The sequence below is a fragment of the Primulina tabacum genome, chromosome 10, assembly GCF_025594145.1.
Source record: "Primulina tabacum isolate GXHZ01 chromosome 10, ASM2559414v2, whole genome shotgun sequence".
In the NCBI taxonomy this organism is placed as follows: domain Eukaryota; kingdom Viridiplantae; phylum Streptophyta; class Magnoliopsida; order Lamiales; family Gesneriaceae; genus Primulina; species Primulina tabacum.
Genome location: NC_134559.1, coordinates 3,223,630 through 3,242,540, shown reverse-complemented (window position 1 = coordinate 3,242,540; position 18,911 = coordinate 3,223,630). Strand labels below are relative to the sequence as shown.

The 18,911-nt window shown below is 35.6% G+C and overlaps 2 protein-coding genes across 6 annotated transcripts in view; one reads left to right on the top strand and one right to left on the bottom strand.

Annotated features, from left to right (window-relative positions):
- The first annotated feature begins 1,923 nt into the window (after positions 1 to 1,923).
- LOC142505155 (clustered mitochondria protein) overlaps positions 1,924 to 18,911 on the top strand; it is a 23,553-nt gene continuing 6,565 nt past the window's right edge. The window contains exons 1-29 of one of the 5 annotated variants that reach the window (XM_075618008.1): positions 1,924 to 2,084; positions 2,693 to 2,884; positions 3,325 to 3,386; positions 3,584 to 3,773; positions 4,056 to 4,193; positions 4,289 to 4,445; positions 4,591 to 4,784; positions 4,883 to 4,984; positions 6,108 to 6,243; positions 6,341 to 6,469; positions 6,632 to 7,028; positions 7,315 to 7,419; positions 8,903 to 9,021; positions 9,391 to 9,499; positions 9,664 to 9,798; positions 10,523 to 10,651; positions 10,734 to 10,904; positions 11,057 to 11,143; positions 12,406 to 12,540; positions 12,842 to 12,991; positions 13,069 to 13,137; positions 13,242 to 13,400; positions 13,743 to 13,799; positions 13,881 to 13,921; positions 14,073 to 14,192; positions 14,561 to 14,870; positions 14,956 to 15,063; positions 15,223 to 15,294; positions 15,428 to 16,187. In XM_075618008.1, coding sequence (XP_075474123.1) covers positions 2,695 to 2,884; positions 3,325 to 3,386; positions 3,584 to 3,773; positions 4,056 to 4,193; positions 4,289 to 4,445; positions 4,591 to 4,784; positions 4,883 to 4,984; positions 6,108 to 6,243; positions 6,341 to 6,469; positions 6,632 to 7,028; positions 7,315 to 7,419; positions 8,903 to 9,021; positions 9,391 to 9,499; positions 9,664 to 9,798; positions 10,523 to 10,651; positions 10,734 to 10,904; positions 11,057 to 11,143; positions 12,406 to 12,540; positions 12,842 to 12,991; positions 13,069 to 13,137; positions 13,242 to 13,400; positions 13,743 to 13,799; positions 13,881 to 13,921; positions 14,073 to 14,192; positions 14,561 to 14,870; positions 14,956 to 15,063; positions 15,223 to 15,294; positions 15,428 to 15,883 — 4,227 coding nt within the window. In that variant the 5' untranslated portion in view covers positions 1,924 to 2,084; positions 2,693 to 2,694 and the 3' untranslated portion in view covers positions 15,884 to 16,187. Of the gene's footprint in view, positions 2,085 to 2,687; positions 2,885 to 3,324; positions 3,387 to 3,583; positions 3,774 to 4,055; positions 4,194 to 4,288; positions 4,446 to 4,590; positions 4,785 to 4,882; positions 4,985 to 6,107; positions 6,244 to 6,340; positions 6,470 to 6,631; positions 7,029 to 7,314; positions 7,420 to 8,902; positions 9,022 to 9,390; positions 9,500 to 9,663; positions 9,799 to 10,522; positions 10,652 to 10,733; positions 10,905 to 11,056; positions 11,144 to 12,405; positions 12,541 to 12,841; positions 12,992 to 13,068; positions 13,138 to 13,241; positions 13,401 to 13,742; positions 13,800 to 13,880; positions 13,922 to 14,072; positions 14,193 to 14,560; positions 14,871 to 14,955; positions 15,064 to 15,222; positions 15,295 to 15,427; positions 16,188 to 18,911 lie in introns of those variants that run through there. The other 4 variants (XM_075618009.1, XM_075618010.1, XM_075618012.1 and 1 more) reach the window with 4 other exon arrangements.
- On the bottom strand, positions 17,363 to 18,537 carry LOC142506085 (polygalacturonase inhibitor 1-like). The gene has a single exon (XM_075619233.1). It carries the CDS (start codon positions 18,494 to 18,496, stop codon positions 17,495 to 17,497), a length of 1,002 nt encoding a protein of 333 aa, XP_075475348.1. The 5' UTR covers positions 18,497 to 18,537; the 3' UTR covers positions 17,363 to 17,494.

The following is an 18,911-nucleotide window of genomic DNA, read 5'->3' as shown; positions in this document are numbered from 1 at the left end:
CTTGTATTCTCATGATGCCTTTTCTGTGGATGGTTTGGGACGTTCTTTTGAGATGAGTTATGAAAATAACTATCTCGATTATTTTCAAAACCACGGCCTTGACCACGACCACGGCCAACTCCACGTCCACGTCCACGTCCACGTCCACGACCTCGACCTCGACCAAAACCTTGTCTTTGAATTTGATTTTGGTTTCCAGGTTTAAATTCATTTTTACTTACAACATTTACTTCTGGAAATGCTGTTGATCCAGTGGGTCGGGACTGATGATTTCTCATTAATAGCTCGTTGTTTTTTTCCGCCACAAGAAGACAGGCGATGAGTTCAGAATATCTCGCAAATTCACGTACTCTATATTGTTGCTGTAGAGTAATATTTGATGCATGAAACGTGGAAAATGTTTTTTCAAGCATCTCAGATTCTGTGACCTCATGTCCACAAAATTTTAATTGCGAGATTATTCTATACATCGCCGAATTGTAATCACTGACTTTTTTAAAGTCTTGGAATCTCAATGTATTCCATTCATCCCGGGCGGTCGGAAGTATAACTTCTCTTATATGTTCGAATCTTTCTTTTAATCTCTTCCACAAAGCCATGAGATTTTTTTCAGTCAGATATTCACATTTCAATCCATCGTCGAGATGTCGACGCAAAAATATCATGGCTCTTGCCTTTTCTTGTGACGTGCATATGCCATTTTCTTTAATGGTATCGCTTAGACCCAATGACTCAAGATGCATTTCTACATCTAGAGTCCATGGCATATAATTCTTTCCCGTGATGTCGAGCGCAACAAATTCGAGCTTTGTTAAATTTGACATGGTGGTACTAAAAAAAATTACGATGCATTTTATTAGTTAATAATTATTGCAATACAAAGTAACGGATAAACAACAAGTACAAGTATTTGTAAAAATAAAGAAAACGCACGAGGAGGATATTCTCCGATAAATACAAGACTCGTGAGTATGACAACCAAAATAATTAAAAATATCCTTGAGAAAGCCATCTTCTTTTTTCTTCGAAAAATTTGATGATGAATAATTTTTAGAGAAGAAGAGAAAGTTGGAGTGATGTAATGTGTTTGTGAGATCATATTTATAGGGCAAAAACTAGCCGTTTTTTACCATTTATGACCGTTGGGGTACAAAAAAATAAAGGTATGTATTTGTATAATTTTATGGTAATAATATGATATATATAATATTAGACATGTTTAAATAATTATGTATATCATATCATAATATTATAATGAGTGTCATAATTTATTTTGTTTAAAAACCTTATAGGCTTTTATACTTGTCGTATCCCTTACCGGGAGTGTGGGATGTCGTCTTAACATCCTCCCAGGATTTATAACAAGTTTATGAAAAATTTATTTTTATTATTTCTAATAATAACATTATATTGTATATTAAATAAATACACAATAAATAAATAACAGTAAAATAAATATGATTATTTTTGTTACCTTTTTCTTCTGTTTGGAGCTTGGAAAAGTATGTAGGACTTTTAGAAGAGCTTCGTGCTGATAACGTGTTGTGAAAAAGTAAAAATTTATGGTAAAAAGTAAAAATCTCAAACTCTCAAAATTTACCAAACTACACACTTTATAATATTTTTCTCTCTACTCAATTGTGATTTTCTTCACAAATGAGAGATCTATTTATAGGAAATCTTTACAAATAATCCAAAAATAAAATACATCATTACCTACATCATCACACACTAATTTTTAATATTTACAACTCTTATTTTCAACATTCAAATATTCAATACACACATTTTAAATATTATTTTCCAATACTTACCACTTTAAATAAATATTTGATCCTTTTTTTCAGAAAAAGTAAAAAAACAAATGTTTATTTTTTAAAAAAAGAATGTGAGAGTATTTATAAATCATGGAGTAATATAAAATTGGTCAAGAATCCGCCGTCTCTCAGCCATTCTCTCCTCTTTACCTACTCTCCTAACTTAAAACCTCAGCGGCCCCGCAAACCCCGCAAATCATTGCACATAAACAAACCGGGGAACCACGCCCTGCTGCTACTCAGACGATCGAGCTGCGATTTTAATTGGTATTATTTTGCTATCATCTTTTTTGACAGATTCTGATTTTCATTTCATGCTCGCTTAATACAAGTATGTACGAGGGTTTGTTTTTCGGTGGCTAGCTTTTGTGAGAGGTCTGTCTAAGATGATAAGCTAATGCTATTCAGTGACCTGGTTGTTTATCACTCTTTTTTGTTCACATTTGTATGGTTTAATTAATGGGTTTTTCGACATTTTTTGTTCACATTTAAATGGTTTAATTCGTGGGTTTTTCGACGGGTATGCGTTTAGCCGATGTGGTCAAGGACTCGAAGATTTTGTCAATGTTTTTTAAGCTTCTCTTTAGGATTTTACTTGTCATAAATATGGGAATTGAGTTTTTGTCAACTTTTTTTCTGGTTCAATGCGCATTCCTTGTTGGGAAAGTGACGAAATTAAACTAATGGAGTGTCCTGTTTCAAGCTTGACCTTTATGTTCAGTTGGCTGTGTTTTGTTTTGATGCTCATTAATGGTGGTTTCACCATCAAAGCGTGAAACGAGGAGCTTGCTTTGAGAAATTTGATAATCCTTTCATTTTATCAGAAACATGTGCTTGTTACGTAATTTAATGTGTATTTCTTGACGCAAGGGTAGAGATGGCCGGAAAGTCGAATAGGGGGAGGAATCGCAAAGGGTCAGCTGAGCCCCCTTCTTCCAACCCCCCCTCGAATGATAGTCCAAGGGACACACATGCTAATGGTGATGCAAGCTCAAATGAATCAACTGAACTGAAGTCCGAGGTAAAGGATAAAGGAATTGCGTCCCACCAGCATCCATCAAAACAAGGTAATGTTCAAGATGCTCCGATTTTTTGTGCTAATTGTAATAATGACAAATTCAGTCCATTTTTAGGATGGCGAAGTTGCACCACTTTTTATTCGAAGGAGCTGTTTTGAATCTTTTCTTGTATAACTTTATCAAATAATAATAAGGAAAGTTTTTGCAGTGTATTTTTTTATGACTCGGAGTTGATTCCCTTAACAGAATCTGGGGACTATTGCATTACCCCAAGGAAAAATCCTTCCCTTTTCTGGAGGCCTTCTTATGTGTATATTTTTCGCTTCATTCTACCGTTATGTAACTTGAATATTTTTTATGCCACTTGGCTCATTGCAAAAGTCTGCTCATGCACATACACTGTCACACATTGTCACAAATTAGGCCACACTTTATTCATGCATTCAATTTATAATGGACTTAATGATTGCTGTTTTATTCTATTGCAGCTGAAGTTCATCTTTATCCCGTTTCTGTTAAAACACAAGGAGGCGAGAAGCTTGAGCTGCAAGTAAGCTGTGTACTTTTTTAGTTTGAATCTAGATATGTAGAATGTAGCAGTTTAACTTATTTCCTCCATATTCACAATTGCTTCAGAAGTTAATGACTACTGTTTTTTAATCATATCTATATATATTTTATCTTTCTTCGACTGACGTTATATTATTGTTTGAATCTACTTATCTCAAAATTCATCGGTGTTTGTAGTTAAGTCCAGGAGATTCTGTGATGGATGTGAGGCAATTTCTTCTCGATGCTCCTGAGACATGTTTCTGTACTTGCTATGATTTGCTTTTGCATACAAAGGATGGTTATGTTCATCATCTAGAAGATTATAATGAAATATGTGAAGTGGCTGATATTACTAGTGGGAGCTGTTTTTTGGAGATGGTTCCTGGTAATCTCATTAATATTACCTGGTTTTGTCTTGCACATGCTTAAGCACAAAAAGTTGACACTGGCATTTGAACTCACTGATTATTATCATTTACCTTTCATCAACAAGACAAGGGTTGCTTACAAGTATGCTTAATTTATGCATGGTAAAGTTTGCTGCATGAGATAGTACATCACCTGCTGTGGAAAATCCTGCAAATAGTTTTTTTACGGCACACATTTGCCATGCATTTCTTCAGTTGTTACTTGCTCCTGGGTTCTAACTTAAATCTGTTCCTTGCAGCATTATATGATGATCGATCTGTCAGAGCACATGTTCATCGAACTAGAGAATTGATTTCTCTTTCGACTCTGCACTCCTCTTTATCCACCACTCTTGCTCTACAACATGAGATAGGCAAAAATGCATCTGGAAAATCAGGTCCTCCTTTTATCTTTTTGGCCTTTATTTGTGTTGGCTTCTTTTTTTTTCTTTTTATTAATTCTTATTTGTGTACTATTTTTTTCTAAATATAGATGTTGCGAAAGCTGAGGTGCCCGAACTCGATAATTTGGGTTTTATGGATGTTGGTTCTGGTTCCCTAATTAACCTTTTGTCGTCATCTTCTAAAGAGATTAAATGCGTGGAAAGTATTGTTTTCTCATCATTGAATCCTCCTCCTAGCTACAGAAGGTTGTCCAAATTCTGAAGCATTGTCACACTACCAGAGCACATCGAATATTATGAATTTCACTTGCTCTCAAGATTTGACATTATGCATTTTATTTTCTACAGAAGTCCCATGCAAATTACTGAGTTTGTTTTTTGCTGCATGTAGGCTTTCTGGAGACTTGATTTATTTGGACATGGTAACTTTGGAAGGAAACAAATATTGTATTACTGGAACAACTAAAGCTTTCTACGTTAACTCCAGCCTTGGGAATGTACTTGATCCAAGGCCTAACAAATCTGCTTTTGAGGCAACAACACTTGTTGGTCTTTTGCAAAAGATAAGCCCTAAATTCAAGAAAGGTACCACAAAATGACATCTAACTGGTCTAATAATTTGTGCCTGAAAGTTAAAAATCTAATGTTTAGCATATCACTTTCATTTTCTTTTCTTATTCAAGCTTTTCGCGAAATTTTGGAGCAGAAGGCCTCCGCACATCCCTTTGAAAATGTTCAATCTCTATTACAACCAAATTCTTGGATTGGCTCGTATCCTGTTCCTGGTATGTTCAAATTTTTGTAACACTCATTTTGATGCTTATAAGTCATTGAGATTTATGAGATAGTGTATTTATATTTTCTTACTATTCTCCATGTTATAGACATTAAGCATCTTAATCTTTGATTGGGCTGGTTGGAGGCTTGGAGCGGTGGTAGTTAATCTTTTAACTTAAAAGTAATGTGTCTTATGTTTTTCAACTTGTTGACTAGGACCATCCTCAAGTTATTTTCAGTTATTTTCTCAATCATATCAAGTCCCTCCTTGGATTATGTTGTGAAACTTCTCCTCATTTCACTCGTTTTCATTTCTTATGAAAATACTAATTTTTTTAGTTTGAGGGAGAAAAAAGAAGTAATTTTTCACTTGATCTTTTGGGAAACATTTTGTCCAATTATAAATCATCCCAAAACTCTAATTCTGAAAGGCTTTTGGGATTGTGCTATTTTGATATTTCAAGCATCTTTCTTCATACCCTCATGTTGATTTCAGCCAGGGAATGTGAATTTGTAGGTCATCCAGATGTGTTGTGTTTTAATTTATATGATTTATTTGGTAGAATTTTGTTGTTGCTCTTGTATACGGGCCAAAATTGCTTGAGCATAATTGCGTGGTTTTTAGATGGCATTTAAATCCTATTAAAGTATGGGCCTGCATATTTTCAGCAAGATTTAACTTGATTTAGTGCTTTATATTAGACAAATTATGGTAGTATCTGGAGAAGATTCATTACCGGAGATGGAGTCCTGGTTCTCAGATGATTTTACTAGAGATACATTTAACTAATCTTGGCATTTATTCTAGTTGATTCATTTTGTTTGGTTGGTTATATAGTCACGGCGTGCGTAATCAGCATTTTTATTGATTATATATATATTTGGTTAGTTTCAGAATGCATGTAACACATTGCCATTCATTGGCTTCGCTAAGATAAACTTAGCTAAACCATTTTCCTCTTTTTCATTTTTATTGTCCTATTTGACCATGTTTGGATTTTCTCAACTTTTCAGTTCTCTTGATTTTGTGTGGAATTGAATTGTTGAAATCGTTATGAAACAGTTTAGATCGGTACGTGTTTGTTTTATCTATTTTATCTCTGCAAGTCTCATGGATGGTGGTAATTTCAGATCACAAGCGCGATGGAGCTAGGGCTGAAAATTCTCTTACCCTTTCTTTTGGAAGTGAGTTAATTGGTATGCAAAGAGATTGGAATGAAGAGTTACAGTCTTGTCGAGAGTTCCCCCATGCTACACATCAGGAAAGGTGCAAGTTGTTTTTGCATCTTTGCTTGCCTACCTAGGTAATATTACAGTAAGATCAAGTCGATTTGAGTTGCTCACTGTCTGAATTGCTATTGTAGGATTCTAAGAGATAGGGCTCTCTACAAAGTGACATCAGACTTTGTTGACGCTGCTACTAGTGGTGCTATTGGGGTGATTAGCAGATGTATTCCACCTATTAATCCAACTGATCCAGAGTGCTTCCATATGTAAGTATTGAGTCGAATATATGTTTGTGCGCGCGATCTCACGTCTTTTTGTGTGTTTTCTCTCTCTGCGGTCTTTCGTATTTGAGCTTTTCCGCCTCCATTTTCCCCTGAATTTGCATTTAGGTATGACTTATGTATCATTAATACTGGTGTATTACTCAGGTATGTTCACAACAACATATTCTTCAGTTTCGCGGTTGATGCGGATCTTGAACAACTGTCCCGGAAGCAGTCATCTGAAGATAACTCTAAAACTGACAACGTAGCCTCAATACAGAGCTCTTCTGAGAAGAAATATAACAATGTGCCCCAAGGAGCTTCTAGATTTTCTGATGCAGATGAGTCTGTTGTCTGCGATACAGAAAATAATAATGACATCAATGCCTTATCCCCTGATATGCCTGCAGAGGCCCAGTTAGCTGAAAGCGAACAGGCCACATATGCAAGTGCTAACAATGACTTGAGAGGCACCAAGGCTTACCAAGAAGCTGATGTTCCGGGGTTGTACAATCTTGCTATGGCAATAATTGATTACCGAGGTCATAGAGTTGTCGCACAGGTGTGTATACTCAAACTTATCTTGAAAAGAGAGCAGCAAGTTTAAAAGAATTTTTAGATGTCGAAGTCATATAAAATAGAGTGTTGGCTAGATTTTAAAGGAAAATGTAGCTTTCCACCCTATCTAATGATCATCTCATGTGTGCTATTATTATCATGTTTACAATGCTTTATGTGAATATTTTAGTATCTTTTACAGAATATATTGATACAATAAGATGCTTATTCCCTTGGCGTAATAATTTATTTTTGGGTTGTGTTATTTCATTCCTTTCCTCTTCTTCCAGAGTGTCTTGCCGGGAATTCTTCAAGGCGACAAATCCGAATCCCTTTTGTATGGTTCTGTTGACAATGGCAAGAAAATATGCTGGAGTGAAGATTTTCATTCCAAGGTATAAATAAGCTGAGTCTTTCTAGTATTAGTTTTTTTCTTTCCTAAAATCAGTTTGTGTATATTTTCCATATTCACTCATATCTAGTTGAATACTTCTATAGAGTTTTTCCAATAATATCAATTTATATTTGAATATTCACCATTTGAAATTTCATTCCTATTTTGCCTTACAAATAGTTAACGAGAAACACGCTATCTAATTTTCCGTTGTCAATTAAACAATCTCAGCGAGCGATAAAGATCTAATTAACAACACAAACTCCGCATTTTCATTTAATTTAATCAGTTACATTCCCTAAAAATAGATAAATTTCCAAAGCAATAAATTATTAATATCAATTGCTTCAAAAACTAGAGGGATCAAATAATTACGGACTTGATATTTAATTTAGCAGTAAATCATACAAATAAAAATTAATTCGCCAATCTAACAATCAATGAACAATCAATAATCATGAAAAACCAAAAAACAATAACAATATAAATCAATCAAAATTATGCATAAACCTCAAATCTCACAAATTAATAAAATTCCAAGGTTTTTGTCTTCCTCAATAAAGAACTAAAATCTAGCAACGCAAGACCATAAAATCTGACAAGAAAATAAAAGTATGAAAGCAAATAACGAATCCTCGAACAAATATGTAGTACAAAAGTCTTGCAAAGTAAGCCTCCCACATGCAAAAATTTAGTCCAATGAAATATATATATCCTCTTATATTGTTTCCTTCTTCCATATTTTTGTCCCCCTCCGGACTCCTGAATATTAATGTTCAAAAATTGGGCAGAGTTCTTCTTGCAGTTCCCTTAATTTCCAAGATTTGGTGAGATTTGACGTGGCACGGTCGGTTCTTTATATTTTGCCTTGTTGGATCATGCTTCAATTCTTTAATTTCTTTCCTTGTGGTGTTGATTCACGCCTCTATATTATGCATCTTGGCTTGTGTTTTTTTTCAGCAACAGTTTGTTGCCTTATTATTTCCTCTTCAATACACGAATCACACACCACTCAAAGCACAAGGTTTTGTGTCATGTTTCTTCATTGATTCTCTCTCTACCAGCAGCAATTCTATTTTTTTCTTTCTTTTGTTGCTTCGTGTGTCTGCATCGCATTCTGAACAAATTTCTTGTGCTTCTCACGGCTATCCCTTCGGTTTGTATTTAAATGCGCTGCACCTTTTGCTCATCAATTGTAGCACCCTTCGGTGTGATGCCGGTGTGCCAGACATCCAAATTCATCTATTTTTTCTGCCATTTTGGCTTGAATGCATTCAAGATTCATGATTAGGAACAATAAAATCAAATAATCAATAGAGACAATTAAAGTAGATTAAGTCAAATAAATATGTCAAAATATAAAGTGTCATATCTTAACTTTATTCAATCAAGTTGAAATTCAAAATTGTTTTTCATGAATCAGTAGTTTTCGTATTAATGCATTCACCTGAAGTATATCATCTTTATCTTTATTTTTTTTGCAGGTACTAGAAGCTGCCAAACGTCTTCATCTGAAGGAGAATACTGTGCTGGATGGATCTGGTAAAGTTTTCAAGCTAGCTGCTCCTGTTGAGTGTAAAGGAATAGTTGGTAGCGATGACAGGTTAAATTTCTCCTTCAAAATTGTGTTGTAAATCCTCTATTTAGCTTCCGTCAGAGATATTGTTTCCTTTGTGAAATAATCCAACATTTCACACAAATGCAGCAGTATTTGTAGATTTCTGGAAGGATAAATCAATTCCATCTATTTTGTGCACTCTTGTTTAAGACCTGTAACATTTTGAGGCCACTTGTTGCAGCTATTTTTTGTTTATATTTGAATCTTCTTTCTTTTTCCTTGGTCCAGAGGGTGCGTGGGTATGTGCGTTTGTTTAGGGGCTGATGCGTGCAGTTGTGATTTCTCATTTATCATTCTTGCTTATTACTTTTTATGATTGATCACATTTTAGGTCGTGATGTTTTTTGTGTTCAGACATTATCTTTTGGACTTGATGAGAGTCACACCTCGTGATGCCAATTATATGGGGCCAGGTTCCAGATTTTGTATTTTGAGACCTGAACTGATAACTGCATTTTGCCATGTAAGATCTTGAACTAATGACTGCCTTTTTGCCTTGTAGGATCATGAACTAATAACTGCCATTTGCCTTTCTAGATTAGACTTTTCACTTTTGTTTATCAGCATATCTTCTAAAATATTTGGATATTGTGGATTCCTAAGCTTTTGGATGATTTAATTGAATAGGCTGAAGTGGCTGAAAATTCTGAATGTGGAGTTGAATGTGAAGAGACTACTGTTGCCTCTGAAGAATCAAGCATTAGTAATGCTGAAGAAGTGAATAAAGCCAAGGAAAGTGCAACATCAAATAGTGACACACAAGTAAATGTTTTGTGGGAGTAACTTTTTATGATGCTAACTACAGAGTAGCCACTACATATGGTGTTGTGAAAATAAATTGGTATGTAAATGTGTGTCGAGTGTTAACCAAAATGATGTGTCCTATCACATTGTCCGGACACATTCCATCTTACAACCCTGCCTATCAAAATCAGCTGAAGCAAGAGACCTTGACCTTAAAGTTTGCTGGTCAAAATTATATAAGAAATTTTATAATGCTGGGACCAACATTTCAAAACCACGGCTTTGAACAAAATATATGTACTGTAAACACCATATTCTGTGATAGGCCGAAAATCAGAAGGATAACAACTTGCATTTAGTGATCTTAAAAGGTGTCATATATATATAAATGAAATAGGTGTACAGTAATGTCAACGTGTCATGTAGATTTTAAGTTGATGTTCCCAACTCTTAGCTTGTTGCGGCAAGATTATAGAACCTCGCATCTGCTATGAGCTCTGGACAGACTGCAATTTAGGGTCACTGTGACCTAATTCTACTACATTCTAATGTGTGTGTATTTCCAGCTTCTCACGACTGTGATAACCTCTGAACAGACTGCAATTTTGGTGCATGACCGTGATATTATTATTACCTAATTTTACTACTATCTGTTGTGTTTTCTCTGACATATATTCCAGATTTAAGTGTTTATTGCTACACCTATTTCTGGTCACATATGATTGTCAATGGGTTGCTGCAGGTTGTGGAAAATGGTGCAAAGAAACACTTTCAAGAAATTGGTTCTCAATCTGAAAGTAAAGATGCAAAAAGTGAGATATTATTCAACCCAAATGTTTTTACTGAATTTAAGCTCGCTGGGACTCAAGAGGTATCTTGTAATTTTTACAACACCTTTGATTTCACTAAATATCTGGAAATTATGTTGATATTCCACCCACAATATTTCTCAGGAGATCACTGCAGATGAGGAACATGTGCGGAAAGCAAGTTTACATCTTAAAGATGTTGTACTACCTAAATTCATACAAGATCTTCGTACCCTTGAGGTTTCACCAATGGATGGGCAGACTTTAACTGAAGCTCTTCATGCCCACGGGATCAACGTTCGTTACATCGGAAAAGTAATAATAAGTCCTGGACGGGTCCTCGATTCCTTTTTTTATGATCACATACATGGTTTTTTTGTAGCTTTATCTGGGAAACTAAGGTTTATGGTGCATGGATCTCTTGCTTGCTTCGAATGGCTGATTTTTTTTTTGGATTGGTGCTACAGGTTGCTGAAGGGACCAGAGACATGCCTCACCTATGGGATCTTTGTTCTACTGAGATTGTTGTCAGATCTGCTAAGCATATTATCAAGGTGACCGTCTATTTGATAAGGGAATTCTGCATCTTTCTTGGAAATGGGGTTGCTTATGCTGAGTTGTGTATGTTTATCCATGATTGCAGCCGCTGATGATTATCTGAGGGCCAACAACTTTGTTGTTCTCAAAACTCTTAAAATTACATTATTTTAATTAATGAGTTGTCAGCTGCACCAATTCATCCCTAAGCTACAAATTGTGTATGTGTATCTGTTCTCACCTGTTTACCCAAATCTACCTTCAAATTGACTGTGTATTGGGTGTTTCTTGTCCAACTATTCTTCCATTCAAACAATTAGTTAACTATTCTTCCAACTATTCTTCCATTAAACAATTAGTTAAAATATTGTTCAATCACACTTTAGATCTGGGCTATGACTGATAGGCTTCTTTGTAAGGAATTGTTGATTTTGGCGAAGACTAATTAACTCCATTATTAAATGGATACTATACTTCTTCTTCCTGGTTTCCTTTGGAGACTTGGCCCAAAATGTGGTATGCTGTTATGTAAGTGTGACTCTAACATCACGATTTTTAGTTGAAAGTTCTAGGGTCTTGGAGCAGTTAATAACACGAGGCAAACTTGTGGGAATTGGACCTGGCACATCATTTGTACCTTTTTATTATAGCATTCCCTTGATTCTGTTAATCCATTTTGGGTTTCTTTGCCTTAAATCTTATGGTCTTGTCAAATTTCAATTGTGAGTGAACACTCTCGAGTTCCAGTATCATTTTTCATTTACCTCTATTCACTACCGTGTAGGAATCTACTGAAAGAAGGAAAATTGAAAAGATTGAATTTGGGTGTTAAATTTCACTTCAGTGCTTAAATTTATCACAGATAAGGTCACGAGATCCTTTTGTTATACATATGGCCATGAAATGAAAATTCATCGAATTTGACACGACCACGTAGTACCAGTGCGTTTACTCATTCTTTTATTTAATAATAATCTAAGTCGCTGTTATTGAGCTCTTGGCATGATTTTCTTTTGAAGAATCCCGTTATGTATTTCACTTGTTTTCTTTCTTACAATGTATGACATTTTTAAGTTGCCATTGATTTTTGGGATGCTTTTGTATTCAGAATTTTTTCTGATTCTCGTGAATGATTAGGAGTTGAAGCTATTACCTGGAGTTGAGGCTTTTATCAATGCTAAATTTCAGTTTGTCTGTATACTCTTTTCAAAGGCTAGAGTTTTTGGTTGTTATATATGATAATTAAGTTTTACCTAATCATATTCTCCTGGACCTGCAGGACATCCTAAGAGACACAGAGGATCACGATCTTGGGCATGCAATGTCACATTTTTTCAACTGTTTTTGTGGAACTGTCCAGTCTGCCCCTGCTAAAGGCGTTGCAAATAATACACCTCCCAAAAACCAGAAGAAGGTAGGCAAACATTATCGTGATCTTCTGAATGTTTGTAATGCCTTGTTCTTCTTTTCTCACTTGATCTAGAAATTCTATTTAGGCGTTTCCTGCTTCTTTTTAAGATAAAGATTTTTCATTGGCTGTATGTAAATGAATTGTTATTATTATTAGTACAGATGTAGATGTATGTTGTTTCTTTGGCACATTATTAAATGAATTGTTATTATTATTAGTACTGATGTAGATGTATGTTGTTTCTTTGGCACATTAGTCAAATCGTGTCCAGTTATCCTGACTTCCATAATTGCAAATTTTAAAGGATCATATAGGGCATCATGTATCTGGTAAGTCGCCTAAGGCACAAACCAAGTTTAGAGCATATGCGAGGAAGAAACAGTCCTCATATTTGAGTATCACCTCTGAAAGTTTGTGGTTTGACATCCAGGAATTTTCAAAACTCAAATATCAGGTATCTTTGTTTTGCTTTATTTTATTCTGCATCTCTCTTGGTGGGAAACTTTTTTGTTAATATTATTTAATGTGCAGTTCGAGTTGCCAAAAGATGCAAGGCTGAGGGTGAGGAAAATTTCCGTACTACGAAATCTTTGCCAAAAGGTAATATTTTTTTACGACGACTGAAAATATATTTGAGTTTCATTCTACAAACAGTGCAAGTATCACAGTTTATTTATTGGGATATGATTATCGTTTTTTAATAGGTCGGAATTACCCTTGCTGCTCACAAGTTTGATCTGGATTCCCCAATGCCTTTCCAAGTTGCAGATATATTGAATCTACAACCTGTGATGAAGCATTCCATTCCAGTTTGTTCAGAAGCCAAGGAACTCGTTGAGACAGGAAAGATTCAATTAGCAGAGGTATTGACATGTCAGCTGAAAAAATATTACTTGTAGGAACTAAATTTGCAGTACCACTGTACCAGCTATCGAGTATGTTTGTTCTCAGATTAACATTATTCTATGTGATTGGACATTGTTTTTTGATTACTTGTGTAAGATTTTGGAAACAGGTTGAAAGTAAAAAAATCTTGATACTTATATTTAAAAAATTGTACTTGGTTATGCTCTATCCTTTTGTTCTAATGTTGAGTGGTCAGATTTCCCAGTTTTCCTGAAAAATAATTTCAATCTCTCTGTGATCGGAATCTCTTGTTGGACTTGTTACCATGAGAAATTAGAAATTTTTTGTTGGTTTTTCAGGGAATGCTCAGCGAGGCATACACTCTATTTTCTGAGGCTTTTGCTATACTCCAGCAGGTGTGATCATTTAATTTTTGAATGGTCTGTTGTCACTCATTGTTTTATGCGTTATGATAATGTACAAACATAAAAATGCAGGTTACTGGTCCGATGCATCGAGAGGTTGCTAATTGTTGCCGGTAATTATTGTTGAACTCTATCTATCTATCTATCTAATGTTCATGTCACTGGCATTAATCAAGGCATCAAAACATTAGCCTTTCATTTAGCGTTGAATTTACAGATGCTAGTTCTACCAAGATATTTCTAACATTGACGTTTTATCTCCAGCTACTTGGCCATGGTTTTATATCACGCTGGAGATATGGCTGGAGCCATCATGCAACAGCACAAGGAACTAATTATTAATGAACGTTGCCTTGGACTGGACCATCCTGATACTGCTCACAGGCACACATCATTTTCCCTTTACTCATTTACTATGTTTTACACTAACAGCATTGTAGGACCTTTTCTTATCACTGTTTGTTCAGTTAATTGATTCAGCTGGCTGATTTCGGTTATCAGTCACTCGGGGGATGGATTAAATACTTTGATGAAATTACTATGAGGCTGATGACAAGGATTTATCTTATTGTTGTAACTAATCATTATTCGAAATTATATTTTTCATTCATGGGAAAGAAGAAAATTTTAGTGGGCTGACTAGTGGTGGAATGAGATGCTGGATGCTTCTATGCTGCAATACCCTCTCGGATGTTTTATATCTTTCATTACTCTCATGACCTTGTATTGCTTATAAATGTATTTTGCTGCAGTTATGGGAATATGGCTCTGTTCTACCATGGTCTCAACCAGACAGAGCTTGCGTTGCGCCATATGTCAAGGGCATTGCTCCTCTTAGGTTTATCATCTGGCCCAGATCACCCTGACGTTGCTGCTACTTTTATAAATGTCGCAATGATGTATCAAGATATTGGAAAGATGGACACTGCCCTTCGATACTTGCAAGAAGCCTTAAAAAAGAATGAAAGACTGCTAGGAGAGGAGCATATTCAAACCGCTGTGTGTTATCATGCTTTGGCAATTGCATTTAACTGCATGGGTGCCTTCAAACTTTCTCACCAGGTTGCTGCCTTCTCTGAATATCTGTTTGGTGAACTTTGATGATGCAATTGACTATCCTTATATGTTTAATCTTTCGATATAACAGCATGAAAAGAAAACATATGAAATTCTTGTGAAACAACTTGGAGAGGACGACTCCAGAACACGGGATTCTCAGAACTGGATGAATACATTCAAGATGCGTGAGGCTCAGGTTATTTCTGTTGCCTGTTAATTAATCTGTTGTTGGCGCATCGTTATTTATATATTTTGTTCTTCTGCCATATAAAAAATAAATAAAATATGGATTAAAATCCCTCTCTTCCCACCCAATACCTTTTGAGAGAAAATAACATGTTTTACATGCCGACAGATGACTGCACAAAAGCAGAAAGGTCAGGCTTTGAATGCTGCCTCTGCTCAAAAGGCTATTGATATTCTAAAGGTATTTGTTCATCTCTCATACTTTCTTGTTTGAGCTCGTTCTCGCCTCTCGGTGTTTGCTCTTGGTTCAGATATGATTGAACTCTTGGAAGCAACCTTGAAAGGTTTTTATTCACGTTATATGCATGTACCAGGCTCATCCAGACCTGATACACGCATTTCAAGCGGCTGCTGGTGGTAATGGTGCCGCTGCAAACAAATCATTCAACAGTGCCATAATCGGAGAAGCCCTCCCACGAGGCAGGGGTGTTGATGAAAGAGCAGCTCGAGCTGCTGCAGAAGCACGAAAGAAAGCAGCTGCCAGAGGTCTTTTGACTCGCCCTCATGGAGTTCCTGTCCAAGCTTTACCACCACTCAATCAGTTCCTGAACATTATAAATTCAGGGACGACCCCTGATGCTGTAGACAATAATGCACCAGATGGGGAAAAGAAAGACACCAACTCTAACGTTATAAACGGAAAGCCAGATTCCAAAGAGAATTTATTGAAACCAGGTCAACAAGACCAGGCTCCACCAGTTGGGTTAGGATCAGGGTTGGCTGCTTTGGATGCCAAGAAGCAGAAATCTAAAGCCAAAGCCTCATCTTGACTCGAGTCTCGCTGTGAAGTTCTTGAGGCTCACCTTTTCAGTGACTTGGGTGTGGTTTTGATAAGAAACAATCTTGTTTTACGCCCTGCGAATCGAGTTACAGGCTCCCTGTGTGCACTCTGGTTCAAGGAATGGAAGAGTGTAGACACATGCCTGTGTTCTGTTTCCGATATAATATATTCTTTCAATAATCGTGCTCCTGAAAATAACGCTTTAGGAAGAATGTGTCAAAATATTGAGTAATGAGAAATATATGTAATGTCATTGGAACAAATAACATGTGGAAACATCTTTCCTTTCTTGATTTTGTTTTCTGAAACGTCAAATATTTTTATTTTTTTTTAACTTGAAAACGTGAAATTGTTTTGGATGCTCACTATCCAGTTTTCTCCCCTTCAGTATTTTTTTTATGTTAATTATTCATGAGGTTTTTAATCCTCTTTCTTGCTTAAATGTTGATTTCAGGTCAGTCAGCTTGGAGTTGAGGAGTATTACGTTTAACACTGATCTGGTGTACTTGTTGAGACCTAATCCAATCTTCATATGTTTCTAGAAATATTTCCATCCGATTTTTTATTTTAAAATCTATATTGCTTCCGAGCTAGTTGGGTCCATCTTCACTGTTATTCTGGTGGTTAAAGTTAGATCCGCTTGTCGCAGGACTCGATCTTGGTGGTGGTATTAGTTCATGATCTCAAAGTTGAATCAAGCAAATCCAATCAAACAACTTTTACCATAGAAAAGGTGATAAACTAGAGAATCTTGATTAATTTGAAAGATCATTGACCCGATAAAATAGGAGAAGTCGAGGAACTTGATACATTTTCAGAAATAATTACAACTTTATAAACATTCGTATATACAATTTGGAGATCTTTTTTATCATGTGATGTTTATGGAGTTTGCTCTCTCTACCACTGAATCCTTTCTTCCAATTATCAGTCGAGCAGGAGAGTTCGTAAGTTGGAAGCTCGAACTTTCAAAATTACCCTTAAATAGACTAAAATTATTGTAAAGTAATTATTTATTTGTTTGCAAATGAGAGATGCAAGTTTTTTTTTTTTAAAAAAAAAAATTAATTGTGAGATATCTAAGATTGGCGTCTCTAGGTGATATATTAATGAAAATATGTCTCACAAGTAAAAAATGATATTTTTTTATGAGTGGGATATGTGTGTTATATGACTAGATATAAAAATTCATTGTTAACAAGACCAAAAATGAACTAAAAATATAATTTTCACTTTTTCTCTCGATGGAAACAAACTCATTATCATCAAGTTAATTTACTCGAAGAAAAATGAATAAAATGAGAATTTTATTGGCAAAAGATCAATTTCAGATTTTTCAAAAACAATATGAAAGTTTTAATATTTTATTTCTTTAAAATATTGAACCATCGTATTACTATAATTAACGTCGGCAAAAGTTTGTGCTTTATTGAGTAATATGTATACTTTATAAGGTTCAATCTTAAAACTCTGGAAAATGAAAATCAAATACATAACTAATTATTCCACAATTTTTTGCGAAAAACAAAAGATAATTATTACACAATTTTAAATTATGTTTATTCGGGAAATATATGGATAAAATGAAATTCTACAATCATCATTTGCATGGATCCAATGGAGCCCCACATAAGCATCGGTTATGGAAGAAAGATGTGTTATCCCAACTCTCTGATCTGTACTTTAGCTTCCACCCCGTGGGAATCTTCCCACACAATCTATTGTAACTTACATTCAAGAACTGCAAGAACACTGCATCAGTAATCTGTTCCGGAATCGTCCCGTAAATCTTATTATGGGACACATCGAGAATATCCAGCGACTCAGTGAAACTCACTTTCGAGAAATCGAACTCGAAATTATTCCTCGAAATGTCGATTGTACTCGTGGCCTTTCCTTTGCCAAAGAACACCGAAGCATCACCCGATAGATTGTTTCTGGAAATGTCGACCGTAGAAAAGTTCACATTCGCCAAACTAGCAGGAATTTCACCCGACAGCTTGTTATGAGACAGATCAAGAACAGGAAACTCAGCAGTAGCCGGTATGTGACCGAAAGATTCTGGTATCGGCCCTGTCAATTGGTTCCTGCTAAAGTCGAATCCCCTAAGATACGGAAGCGTCGTAAGAATAGGCGGGATAGAGCCCGATAAACGGTTAAATGAGAGATCAAGAAGCACCAGGCTTTTAAGGTTTGCAAGAAAGCTAGGTATAGGGCCTGAGATATTTGTCCAACTTATAGTTAAAGACCTTAAATTCCGCAAGTCTCCAATCTTGGGTGGGATCTCACCAACAAGATTCGGAATCTTGTGCAGCCTGAGGACAGTCAAATGTTGAAGATCCCCAAGAGAAGAAGGGATTGTTCCATTGAGATCTTCGTAAGGTGCAATGTCAAGGCCGGTAACATAGTTCGTGGTTTCGTCACACTGGACACCGTACCACGTGCAACAGTCGAATATAGGATCCCATGTGGCGAAAGGGTTTGCGGGATATGAGAAGCTGTGTTTGAACGCAAGAAGTGCAGCTTTGTCTTTCGGGTGACAGAGTTCTGCGCTAGAATAATGTGTGGATAATATAAGAAATAGAATTGGTAATATTATCATTTTGTGTTTTTGATATTTAGTACAGGAACATATGGGACTTTTTGGGTTTATAAATAGATGTTTTTTTTGGTCATGCGAGATGGGTTCACACTCATGTTTCGTCAAAGATATAGGGCTGCTTTTGTGCTGTTTCTGGATGTTAAGTGTAGGCTGTTGATTTATGGGACTTATTTTCATACCAATATTTAAGTTGAATTTTTTTTTTATAAGAAAAGAAGTAATTTTAAAAGCTAAAATATTCATATTATATTATTGTATATCATATAATATACAAATCATTCTCTCTTTATATGAATACAGAATTCCAAAGTTGAGCCTAGCTGTAGCAGCCATCACAATTATTGATCACCAATGAGCTGACAAATGACTTGGAAAATTTCAACGTTTCTAGTTTAGTCAACAAACGCGTCTCTCT

Excerpts from the sequence above, each read along its gene's own strand:
- LOC142506085 (XM_075619233.1), bottom strand. The coding sequence starts at position 18,496 with ATGATAATATTACCAATTCTATTTCTTATATTATCCACACATTATTCT.